At 32.1% G+C, this 13,151-nt stretch overlaps 1 protein-coding gene across 2 annotated transcripts in view; it reads right to left on the bottom strand.

Annotated features, from left to right (window-relative positions):
• wapl (cohesin release factor wings apart-like) overlaps window positions 1-13,151 on the bottom strand; it is a 96,923-nt gene that overhangs the window by 66,855 nt on the left and 16,917 nt on the right. For both annotated transcript variants that reach the window (XR_015040808.1, XM_085815652.1), the window contains exons 2-4: window positions 8,066-9,300; window positions 7,905-7,958; window positions 6,173-6,319 (exon numbers count right to left, since the gene is read on the bottom strand). Coding sequence is in view for 1 of the 2 variants with exons in the window: in XM_085815652.1 (XP_085671778.1) it covers window positions 6,173-6,319; window positions 7,905-7,958; window positions 8,066-9,292 (1,428 nt within the window). In the remaining variant the exon portion in view is untranslated. The remainder of the gene's footprint in view (window positions 1-6,172; window positions 6,320-7,904; window positions 7,959-8,065; window positions 9,301-13,151) is intronic.

The raw sequence follows: 13,151 nt of genomic DNA, 5'->3' as shown, positions 1-13,151 counted from the left end.
GAAGCTATTTCTGGGAGTATGATTCACCATCTGACGTTGCATATAAGGAAGAAAAGTTATTTATTTAGTTTCGGCTTTGCTACGGGGAAAAAATGCACGTTCATTAAAAACAAAGGATTAAAAAAAAAAGCACTAAAAGCAAAAAAATAAGGGCTTTAAAGAAAAAGTAAGCACCTATAAGGGCCTTTATATTTTATTTTCAAATATAAGGACTTATAAGCACTTGTAAGGATGGCTACGAACCCTGTTTTAATTTCTTCATGATATATTTTGGCTCTAGACATTAGCAGTGGCTTTGCCAATGGCATGCCCTCGCTGTCTGACCACAGAATCATCACTTTGTCATGATCGTCACTTTTAGTATACCGAATAGCTTTTCTGTTACTGATTGTGAGTGGGGTGTTGGAATCCACAAAAAAATCATAAGAGTCCTTTCTCTGTTATGACATATACAGTTGAGTTTCCAATGCCATACTCAACACATTTTGAGACTGATATACCTATATCCATTTTTTGCAGCAATTCCTCTTTTTGATTAATGGACATTGAAATGTGCTTTCAATTTGTAGATCCTGTTGCAACTCCAGAATTAGAAACTCTTTTCGACATAATCGAAAGTTCAAACTTTAGTTTTTATAAAATTGCTGTAATTATAACAGCCTGCAAAAAAATAATAAGCTGGATGAAATCAGAAAAGTGAAGAAACAGCGCAATCTGCTATAGTAACTGAAATTCTTTGGAATCAGTAAAGTATAATTTTAGCTTAACAGTGTCCACTATACATTATTGGCTATGTACCACGAGATTGGTGACGAAAGACAAAATGTTCCGACAAATTTTGTCTTGCTTCTATTGGAAACTGACATAATTAAGCCTGATTTGTATTAAAAAAGATAGATCACTACCTGATTACCAATAAAATATAACAAGCCCATAAAAGTCGTAATTAGATGCCTGTCAACTGGCTGTTCTCTCAGTGAAATAAAAGATGAATTCAGTAAAGTGGGTTTCCAAGTTAGAAAAGTACCCCAAATGCACCATTTAAAGACGGGTGCACATGCCCTTATTTCAACTCCAACTAGAAAATACATCGGGAGTAGAAAAATTATACAACCTGAACTATTTCATGCTTTTTTACATTGAAATTGTTGAGTACAAAGTGAGTGGTAGTGTTGTGCAGTGTCATAACTGCCAACACTTCCACCACAGTTCAGATATGTGCAGATTACAACCTCGATGATTCAAATGTGCGGGACCACACAAAACAAGTGACTGTTTCGCGGGAAAAATTAAGAAACAGTAAAGTATTGCAACTGGCTTGGTACAGGAAATACAGTTAATTACAGGGGTTGTTCAAAATTTAAAAAAGTTATTAGGAACAGCCAAAATTCTGATAAAATCACACAGCAAAAACTGATAAAATAATACGAATGTTACAAGGTATTTTTTATTTAGTTATTTATTATACTTACGTCTAATTATTGCACATGCTTAAGGCTTATTTGGGTCCTGAATAAATAAACCCACATATACTTATATGTGGATCCTGAATAAATAAACCCACATTATTTGGATCCTGAATAATAAACCCACATATCCCACATATACTTAAGCTTACTAAGGACTGCAGCTAGATATTTTGCTGTGCAGTCTCTGCGGGTCCTAAATTCTGCTTGCTACCCAGCACCTCCATAAGTTCTAAATTTTGTAGCCCCTTAATTTTGGGTCTCAATGCTTTCCCTATATTCTAAAAAAAAAAAAATTCATTCCTTAATTTTGTTATTTGGTGCTTCTCTATATTCCAAAAATTTTGTCTTCCGTAAATTCTGGCACACTGCGCAGCCATGCGAGCTCTGGTGCTGGTTCTGGGTTTTAATGAATAAAAAATCACTTATTCTTAATTCAAATAGCACTAAATGTAATCTTTGGCCTACGAGTATCATTAACAAAAGCTATATTTTGCATATGAAAACAAATTTTTGTTAAATTTGTCCTCGTCAACATTTAGCGCATTTAACTTAAATCTGTAATCATCGCCAAGAATAATGTCCACATAAAAGGTTTCCATAATCTTATTCAATAACTAACATAAAAAAATTGTTCAGGTATCACTGCATGAGTCATCACTCAAGTTGTCATGTAGTGATAAACATGTGAAACGGTGATGGAAGCAAAATATAATAAATAATGATTCATCAGATTGGCATCAGAGATGTAAAATATTAGTACAGTAGAATTCCAGAAATCTGCACAGCTTGGGACCAGGGGTTGAGCGGATTTTAGGATTTCAGGATAGAAAAGATACAGCATAATATTCAGACTAAAAGTGCAAAATGAATAAGGCATATTAGATACATTTAATATAGTTATTATATATATGATTGCAATAATTTATTATATGCATTAAATTACTATTACATATATAAATTGATTATATTAATCATTGTATTATATGTACACAGAATTGTGGTTTGCCAATTTCGCCTCATGCAAAGATTTCCGTTTTCGGATTCCGGTGTTAGAATCACTGCTGCTGTAAAATTTCAACAGCTTTTCTTTATTTTTCCATATATCATACACAATCGTGTTGCAATTCCATACCATTCTGCTATAAATCGAGGAGTAGCACCTGCTTCCATCTTTTGCAGAATTTGCACTTTTTGCGTTACCATCAATGCAATGTGTTTACGTTTTTCAACTTTGCAAGCAGTAAAATCACAAGTACATTTCTTATATGTCACTCTGTTAAAAAGGACTGAAATTAAAAATATTCTTAACTTATTCACAAAATACCTGGATAAAAAAAAGGCGGCACTAAACAATCTCGTGAAATGAAATAACAAAGCTCAGAAAATACAACAACGTGAACCGTGAATTTGAACAAAGAGTTGAGTGAATAGTCTGCTTTTTTACCTCGATGCAGATTAGAGGGGAAAAAACTTATCTTATTTATTTTATCTTATTTTTTAAACTTTTTTATATCAATAATTTGGTATTTCCATTTTGACTCATTATTATTCGGTAATTATGACATCATTTATTAGGTAAGTATTTTTTTCTTCAACATTTCGTACTAAATGTTGTGGTTTCTGGAACCTGTAAACTGAATGTTTATGTTCTGAGAGGCAATGTGGATCTCAGGAGTTGGCGGATTTTTGGTATTTGACTGCAGTAGTAAAAATCAACCATGTAGAAAGTTTTGGTTTGAGATGTATGCCAAACAGATATGCAATTATAGAGACAAATTATTGATCACTCAAATTTACGCTAAAATGAATTTTTCTTCAATAACAAGGTATTTTTTATTTAGTGCCAAAGTGAAATTAAGAATTGGGATTCTCTACATGGTTTCTTACGGGAGGAAAAATCAAATGTGCATGCATAGAGCATAAAAAAAAAATCCTAAAAAAAGATACCCTAAACAATAAAAGAAACTGATGTTTTCCAAGATGAAAAAAATTATTTGATCAGTATTTAAAGCCTAAAATAGGGACGGCATAATTACTAAAAGGAGTATTCGGAAATTAAGTACCGTTTTGGAAAAAAAAAATAGTAAAACAATTTTTTCGAATCCAATTTTATTTTTACATGAAAATACATGTCTTAAACTATTTTTCAACATAGTTTCCGCCAATGATCAAACACTTGTTATAGCGGGTGACCAGTTTTTGTATACCATCGTCAAAGAAACTTCCCGCCAGTTTTGATAACCATGACTCCATAGCATTTTTCATGTCATCGTCAGATCCAAAGCGCTTGCCACCAAGCTCGCGCTTCATATGCAAGGACAAGTGATAGTCGGACGGCGCCAAGTCCGGGCTGTACGGCAGGTGATCGAACTGCTCCCAATGAAACTGTCGAATTAATGATTGAGAGACACCAGCAGTATGGGGCCGAGCATTGTCATGGAGCAACACAATTCCTTTACTGAGCATTCCTCTTCGTTTGTTTTGAATGGCACGCCTTAGTTTTGTTAAAGTCTCACAATATCGTGCCGCATTAATGGTTTCACTTCTGGGAAGAAATTCAGTAAGCAAAATGCCTTTCCTATCCCAGAAGACAGTGCACATGATTTTTTGTGATGACATTGTCACTTTGAACTTTTGTTTTTTCGGAGAATGAGTGTGTCTTCACTCCATCAATTGTTGTTTCGATTCTGGTGTGAAATGACACACCCAAGTTTCATCACCTGTCCCAATTTGGTTTAAAAAGTTTTCTCCCTCATAACTGTACCGCGTGAGAAATGTCAGGGCACTACCAAGTCGCTTTGTTTTGTGAACATCAGTGAACATTTTTGGAACCCATCGGGAACACAGTTTGCGATAATTCAAGCGGTCAGACACAATTTCGAACAAAACAGTACGTGAAATTTGTGAAAATGCCTCTAAAAGAGTTGTCATTGTGAAGCGTCTGTTCTCATGAATTGCTTCATCAACTTTCCTTACCAAATCATCGGTGACAACAGAAGGACGACCACTCCGAGCCTCTGCGTGGACATTTGTTCGACCTGCATTAAATTTTCTCACCATTCCATCACTTATCGCGTATTCACCGTAAACTTCTGTCACTTGACGATAAATTTCGGCCGGTTTAACATTCCTCGCGTTCAAAAATTTAATCACAGCACGAATCTCACAGTCAGCGGGAGAACTAATTGTCTTAAACATTTTGAATGTGCACAGCAAACTGAAAACACAACATAGAGCAACCAAAATAGCGACAATTGAAAGTCAGTGAACAAGAAAGACTAGTGCACATGCACGGGACGCCTACCACAGCGCTGCAACGGCGCTAGAAACGATACTTAGTTTCCGAATACGCTACGTATATGTATACAAGATGTACATGTAAACAATTGTGCCGAGCAAAATATCCAAAGTATGCAACAGCGGCCTTTCTTACATGCATTAATACTCATAGAAGTTTGCCAATTATACTATGCTTGACCTTGACCAAATCTTGTCCTAAGACAAATGCCTTAAAATTATTCCTTAATTTAATAACAAATACTATCTGTTATTGAGCATTAAAAGGGAGGCAGGGTAAAAATCAAGGCTCTAACAGATCTCTGACAAGCAGAAGCATTTTTTCCCCAGCCAAAATAACATTTTTGTTAGCAGATATGCAAAAATGTGCACAGACTACTAATAAGAAATCTCATGACAATGTGCATAAACAGAAGTATGTAATCCAGGACATAAAGCCACAATGGCTTCTCGTGCACAATAATTAGGTGCATATTAAATCATTGCCTTTGAGTTTTAAGATAAGAAAATTTCCAAATATAATAACAAGATATCTGTTAGAATTTGTACCAACAGTTGTCATAAATAATAGTTCGAGTAAAGTACTCTGCTTTAAAGAAGCCCTTTTTACAAATGCAAACAACAAAGTTGTTTATACAATTTAATATTTATTTAGATAATGTATTAACATACATAACATCATAAAAGAACTATTTTTTATCATTGTCATAGGAAATCAGAATAATTTCTCAGTTAGCTCTATAGCAATTTAAAATGTGTTCTTGTAACCAGCTTCCTAGTAATAAAAATTTAATTTACTTTAACTTGACTATAATAGAATTAAAAGAACAACTTCACACAGATGCTTAAAAAATAATTTTAAAAACCCTTTTTATATTCCTAAAAATGGAATGTTAAGAGCAGTTTTAAGTTAATAAAATTAATAATTCACAAGTCTTTAAACAGAATGTGAAACTCAAATTTCATCAATCCTTTCTCATATAAAGTACCTGATTTGGTCTTAATGCAGAGGGAATATTGGGCATTTTCTTATTTCATCATTTAATTTTTAATGGAAATCGTCATTTAATAAGACACAACAGGTTAAATGTGAAACTTTTGTCAGCTTGGAAAGTGTTAAAAGACTATTTATATTTTGTGATTATAAGTGTTGTACATTAATGGCTAAACATCTTATTTTTTATTCATTACTTGAATTTATACAGAATTACTTCCTCTTCTATGTGTGCATCCATATGTATGAAATGAGTTAGACAAATTATTTAGTGTAATAAAAATCAGCATAAATTTTGCCATGAAACTTTGAATAAGTATATATTAGAAGGTCTTGAAATCCTACTACAGCTTGAAAAGAAATATATTGTTTTTAAGCAATAAAAACTAAAGTTCGTTTATCACATACATACCTGTTTAGACTCCTTTGGACATTTGAAAGACCTGCTCTCTCCATAGGAGGTGTTAGCAATTTCTTCTACTAAAGCATCATTGAAGTTTTCCTTAGTTGTTTCTTCTTCAAATTCATCAGCTAAAGAAATACTTGGTGTTTCAGAACCCTGAAAAAGGCCAAAAAATTGTACCCCAGATAAAAATTTCGAACATAAAAGCACACACGACTATACATACATATATATATTTTATTCACATACATATATATAGATAACTGCCTGAGTAAAACTTTTTTAAGTTCAAGTAGAACTCTTCAGTTCACTGAAATTTTGAAATGAAATTGAAGAGCTTAAACACAGAGGACATAATTTTTATTTTTAAGGCTTATTCTTGCTTAAAATTAACATCTACACAAAACTGCAAATAAACTTTTTATTTTCTTAGAAAAGTCAAAATAACCAGCAGTGCTGTAATTGCTTTAGAAGGTTACTATACCCTAAGCTTACCTGTGTGTGTGAGGGAGGGGGGAACAGTATTGACCTAACGTTTCTGACTGAATTTCAGAAATGACCCACATAATTAATGTTTGCTGTGATTTAATTTCTCCAGACAACTACAGCATCACAACCCATGCGTGTGCAATTGTGATTTATAGCAACTCTATGCATATAATTGGTTTTAAGCAAAACGGAAGAAATCTAAAAGAAAACAATGTAACAATGGGTTAATATTAGACATTTATATTTACTAAAAAATAATTGATTATTTTTAATGAGTATGTGACCAAAAAAATCTTCAAAACTTTTTCTGACACACCTAAAATAGTTTTAGGATCTGCATTTTAGGAACCATTCAGATAATAAGAAATTCTTATCTATAAATATTCTTCAAAAAGAATAAGTTACAGAGTGACACGTGAAATATAATACCATTCAATTATCTCTTACAATTTTTATTATATACTGAATATTAAAAATGTGTATAACAGCCAGTTAAGCATTGAAAAAAGAAAGTGGCACTTTTTGGGGGGGAATGAGTTTGACGGTGACACAAAATCACCTTCATACACACTTTAGTATAAGATGGGCTCCTTGCAAACAGACCATTCACAGATAGTGCCAGCAGTCGGAAACCACAAGCTCTGTGTTGGATAAGAATCAATGGCACATATCAAATATCCATGCACTTGAAAACAGCAACAGGTCTCTCTTTACAAATTCAGTGCTTCATGCAAAATGACGCTAACCCACAAACTGCCACTGTCCTTGATTTTCTGTATGAATGTTTTATACACATGTAATAAGGCTGTTACTGTATAGTTGTGCTGAAGGACTGGCACAAATGCAAAGGTCTGCTTCGAAGAAGTTGCGAAACAAACCTGTGAACACAATTAACACATTTTGTATTAAACTCACTTTTTATGAGCAGGCACTTCATTGTGAATTCATTCTGCAATATTCAGATGATAAATAAATGTACAATAAACTAGATAAATGGTATGATATTTTGTGCACCATCATGTATATACTTCACTTTACGGCCAAGTTCCCTGAATTCTTTCCAAATATCTGAGAGACTAAATTCTCAGCAATTTCTCAATTCTCTCAAAATTCTTAAAATTCATATCTATGCTTTTTTGTAAACATTGTGAAACTCTTGTGTACAGTGTAAAATTTAGAGCATATTAATTTTTTCCCTCCTTTCTGTAAGGACAATTACTTCTAAATTCAAATATAAATAAAAATATCTTACTTTAGTTTCTTTCTTGCTTGAATGCCAATGTCGATGATTATACACAGCTTTGAACTATATAAAAAGAATGAATCAAATGTTATAAAGAAGGAAAAGTTAATAGCTTAATTGAAAATAAAAACTGTCCATATAAATACATCCAATAAATAAACAGCATTTACCTTCAGAGAAGAACTGAATATCTTTTTGGGACGTGACTGCTGTTTACCAGCAGCACTGGAATCTTCACATTTTCCAGAAGACTGTGAAGATACAATATTACTTTCTTGAGAAAAAGTAGCAGAGTTGGATTGAGACTGAGAGACAGATTCTAAATCACTTTGTGGTTTTGGATCACATTCACTGGATATCTGTGTATTCACAATATTTGAAAGAGCCAGTTCTTTTTGAGAGTCACTGAATAGGCATTGATCAGTCAGATTAAGATGCTCTTCTACTGAAATCAAATTTTTCTCTGAAGGATGGGAAATAACTTGATTGTGATTCATGTTCATTCTGTCATTGCCTGTCAACGAGGTTTCTGTCTGAGCAATGCTGAGAATATTTTCTTTTTTCATAACATAATCTGTTGGCTTGTACGAATCTAACTGGTGGACCACATGAATGTTAGATGGTTTATTAGAAAGGTCCAAAGTTCTCAGAGCATCAAATGCCCGTGATGAAGCATCAGCTGACACTATCGGCTGGATAAATGGACTGATATAATGCACACTAGGTTTGTTAGAATACATACTGGAAGCACATGCATTTGGTGAAGTTGTACAATATCGTAAATCCACAATATTAGGAGAAGTATTAGTCAGAAAAACTGAATGCTGTTCTTCAGAAGAATGGGACGACTCATTTTTAAAGTTTGCATGCATATTTAAAAAAATTTCATGAGAATCTTTATTGCCCTTCATTGCATTAAAATGTGAAGGAGTTGACAGTCTCAGAGCATCAAAATCACTGTTCTTTGGAGAGTTTGACGCTGTTGAAAGAAGCCGTGAACTTCCACTTTTAAAAAATTTATTAGGTTTTGGTGGCACCGGCTTTATTTCTGCATCTGTACTACTGCAATGCACAGAACTGGAGGAATGTAAAACCTTAGAAGCGGGAATTTCAATATCAGTTTCAAAACTAAAAGGATCTTCTCTACAAGAAATTGTAGGTTTGGGATCAATTTTAATCCGTTTCACTGGTTCAAGACTTTCATTAACCTCTTTCTGCCCATTAATGCGAGCCTTTCGAATAGAAGTAAAAGATGTCATTCCCCATCTGTGAATTCCAGCAACGGAAACCTTTGCTGTGGATGGCTTATTTCCTTTTTCTGACAACAAATGATCAAACTGAACACTTGTCCTGCATTCAGGCTTCCGGCTATAGGTCTTAGCCCCCAGTCTCGACATAGCTGCAGCTGAAAAAGAAAAAAGAAATATAAATTATGTGAAAACAAAAATTTTAAATATTTATAACTTAAATATATTACATAAAATGTACATTATTAAAATAAAATATATATTATATAAATATATTATTAAAAAATATATATATAAAATAAAACTTAGGTAACAGGGGAAACTAAGGTTTGTATTTTATACATGCATGACTTAAGCTGAATAACAGAAAAGGAAGTTAAATATAAATCAAGCTGCCATATGCAATAGCAGCTATTTGCTGATATCTTCTCCTGAAAGAGCAGAAAAAAATAATAATAATAATAATAATAATAATAATAATGAGCTGTTGATTGAAAAATGAGTTTGAAAGAGAGAAATCCATGTTGCCATCCAAGTAATTTCCTTGGGGACAGAAGGAATTGTCAGAGATGCAGCTCCTGCTCTTTGTAACAATGTTGGAATTCAGAATGAGACACTGTCTTTGACTCAGCAATTTCTATTTTTGGAAACTGTTCATATAGCAATAAAGATGGCCTTTTAGATTTATGTTCATGACATCACCAATTCACTTATGAGAAAAGCTTTGTTCTGGATATGATTACGGTGGTCCTGACATAGGTGCATTCTGTTATCCTGTTCCATATTAGGTTTTATTAATAGTAGCTTTGAATGTAATTTCTAGTAGCTTTCAATAGCTGCCATCCATGAATTGTTTGTGAAGCTTCTATTTTTTACTTTTAATTTCATATTTAAATTAAGTATACTTTAATAATAGTCATTACTTTCAAAAACATATATATTTTAAAACCTATTTATTAATTATAAAAATTAATACATTAATATAATGTAAGCATGAAATTATTTACTAAAATACTACTCAACTCTAACAGTAATAATGTTCACATTTCTCAAAAATTAATAAATGGTTCATTTATATAAATATATATTAAATCTTTTCTATTTAAAATTTAAGTATTCAGCATATATGCAATCAAAATTTATACCATTTCCATTACTTAAATATGATTTTACTTCCATTAATATGTCTAAGTGATCTTTCAAAGAATTTTTTGTTTATCTGCGACTTATGTATTAACACAACCACCATAGTAGAGTTTGGCCAATTTTGCAGAAGTAAAAGAATGATGACTTATATTAGTAAAATTTATTTATTACATACAAATATATTATTATAGATAGATTTTAAATATGTATTTATCTAAAAAAAAATCTACTAACCTACTTACATGTCTTTTTTTTTTTTTTTTTTTTTTTTTTGTACAGATGGAAACTTTGTGGCAACCACTTTCAGAATAGATTCAAAACAAATGCTCACTTTTACTATTTTGCAACACAGGCAGTAATTCTCCAGAAATATTGCTGCATCCTTTCAAGGCTGGAAAATCTAAACGTTTGAATACCCCCCCCCAAGAAAAGGGAACACATACAAAAATGGCAAAGCTGTTTGTTACAACTGAAGAACTGTCATATACATAATTGCCAGAAGAATTGTTACGTACAAGATTGCCAAAATTTGACATATTTTGAAACTTTGGCAATTCCTACTTAGGTGGCTGCAATAATACTTAAGTACCATTTATTTTTTATTGAATTTATTAAACTGAAAACCTCATTCACAGTCAACACTAAGTTCCAAAAATGTTCTGCCTATTTCCATTAATTTAGAAAGCTTAGAAAAGTGTTCATTCTCCAATAAAAACATTACCACAAATGAAAAATATGTTATCAATTTACCCTTAATTTTTTTCACACACAGCAAATTTAAAGTCATAATATGGTTGTTGTACAGCTATTTTATTTGCAAATATGTTATGGTATTTTAATTTTTTGAGAAATTGCATGCATTGAATGCTTTCAAATCAAATATTGCTCATTCATATGTTTTATTTTCAGAAAATCTTCCTTTTAAATAAGATCAAAGTATATTTATAAAAGTTGGCATACAATGGAGGCCAGTTTTTCTTGGCTTTATGGAAAATAATTTTTGCTGCAATTTTTAAATTAATTTTTTTTACCAGGAACAAAGCGAAAAGCATAAAGTGGTGTTAAATAATGCCAATGAAAAATATTATACAATAGTGAAAGTTCTTCAAAAATATCATTCATTATACGTAAATTTACATGAAATTCAATATTTCCCAATTTCTGTTAAGAGTATTTGACATAAGATAACATGATTAATCTTCTTCAAAATATTTAATTACAGTCGAAGTCCAGAAATCCGCAAAGCTTGGGACCAGAGGATGTGCAGATTTTAGGATTTTGCAGATAGCAGGACAGAAAAGATAAAGCATAATATTCAGACTAAAAATGCAAAATAAATAAAGCGTATTTAGAAACATTTAATTTAATTATTATATACATTAGGAAGCACTTCCGCAAAGGATCCGTTAAATGTAAACATCGCCAAAAATGGCGATAAAAGTTCAAAGTTGGTAACCCGGCGAATTGGTTTGTCAGAGGTAGCAACCCGGTTCGCTCTTAGAGAATATTTCTCGTCTGTTCGGGGCTCCGTTTCGCTGCTGGCTAGCGGTGCGTCACTACCGGGTGAGGTGGTGAAAATCGCGGGGGGGGGGTGAATATAACACTGCTTTTTAGAATAGTATGGCTATGTTTTTACGTACTTTTAAAAGACTTTAAACACGTGGCTCCTAAAATATTATGATTAACGTGGGCCGCAATAATATACGTTTTAAATAATTAAGTTTTTATTTTTATTACTGTTATTTTTACCTAAAATAATAAGAATTAAATCAGTTTTTATGCTTAAAAATTTGATATATTTTTAATGTGTTTTTAAAAATTACTTTTCAGAGGATGCTAGGTGTTTATATACAATAGATGATTAGAATGAAAAAAAAAATATTATTGGTTCTCTGAGATGACAAAATACTTTTATGTATTTCCAGGGTCATCAAAGTTAGTAAACCACTGCTTTGAGTAATTAATCAAAGTCTGAAGGAATCTTGAAAGATAACAAGACGTATAATGTTTATTCTAGTTTTATTTACATGCTACTTTAAAGGATTTGAATTATTATTGAAGATACTTGGCATTGTCAAATTTATTTTGAAAAGGACAGTTGTTTCAAAATAAAATATATTTGAAGCTATCAGCAAGTAAATTCAAAAAACAACTTTGAAAAAGTGTAAAATGAATGTTTTAAATGTATTATTTAGTAATGAATCTATTAATCTATTAAATGTACAGTAGCACTAATTAGTAAACATAATTTTGAGAATATCGACAAGCAAAGCACTTAATGAAAATGACCCTTTTTACTAGAAATATTAGTATTCCGTATGAATGACAGAGAATATATTTAATGAATACCATGGACAAATACCTATATAAAAAAAAAAAAAAAGTAGTATTCTCTACCTCGAAACTTGCAAAAGTAATCCTGCTATGCAACACATAGCTAATTTCTGATTACATGATATTGCAAGCATTTTCTTCAGATTTTTCCTACAACTGATATTGAATACTGGTAGTTTGATCTGGTTTCATATCATGGTTAAAGGGCTGGCTGCATGGTTGATTTTTCTAGTTTTACTCATATGTAATGCAAATACAAGCCAGTTTTCCTTCGAAAGTTGTTCAAAATGGCATCTTTCTTCAGGTCCATAGCCGATATTCTTTGCCATATTCGAATAACAAATGAACTACATATTTTCTTTTCATTCTTCGTGACTTACGATTCGATAATGTCGGAACACGGGATGACAGAAGAAAGAGTGATAAATTAGCTCCAATTAGAGATTTGTTTGAAAATTTTGTCGAGAATTGTCAGAAATTATATCATGTATGGGAATACATGACTTTGGACGAAAAGCTAGAACCTTTT

This window comes from Stegodyphus dumicola, chromosome 4 (assembly GCF_044657685.1).
Source record: "Stegodyphus dumicola isolate Sdum_Otavi_A_Nest chromosome 4, ASM4465768v1".
In the NCBI taxonomy this organism is placed as follows: domain Eukaryota; kingdom Metazoa; phylum Arthropoda; class Arachnida; order Araneae; family Eresidae; genus Stegodyphus; species Stegodyphus dumicola.
This window is presented reverse-complemented; position numbering and strand designations above follow the sequence as displayed.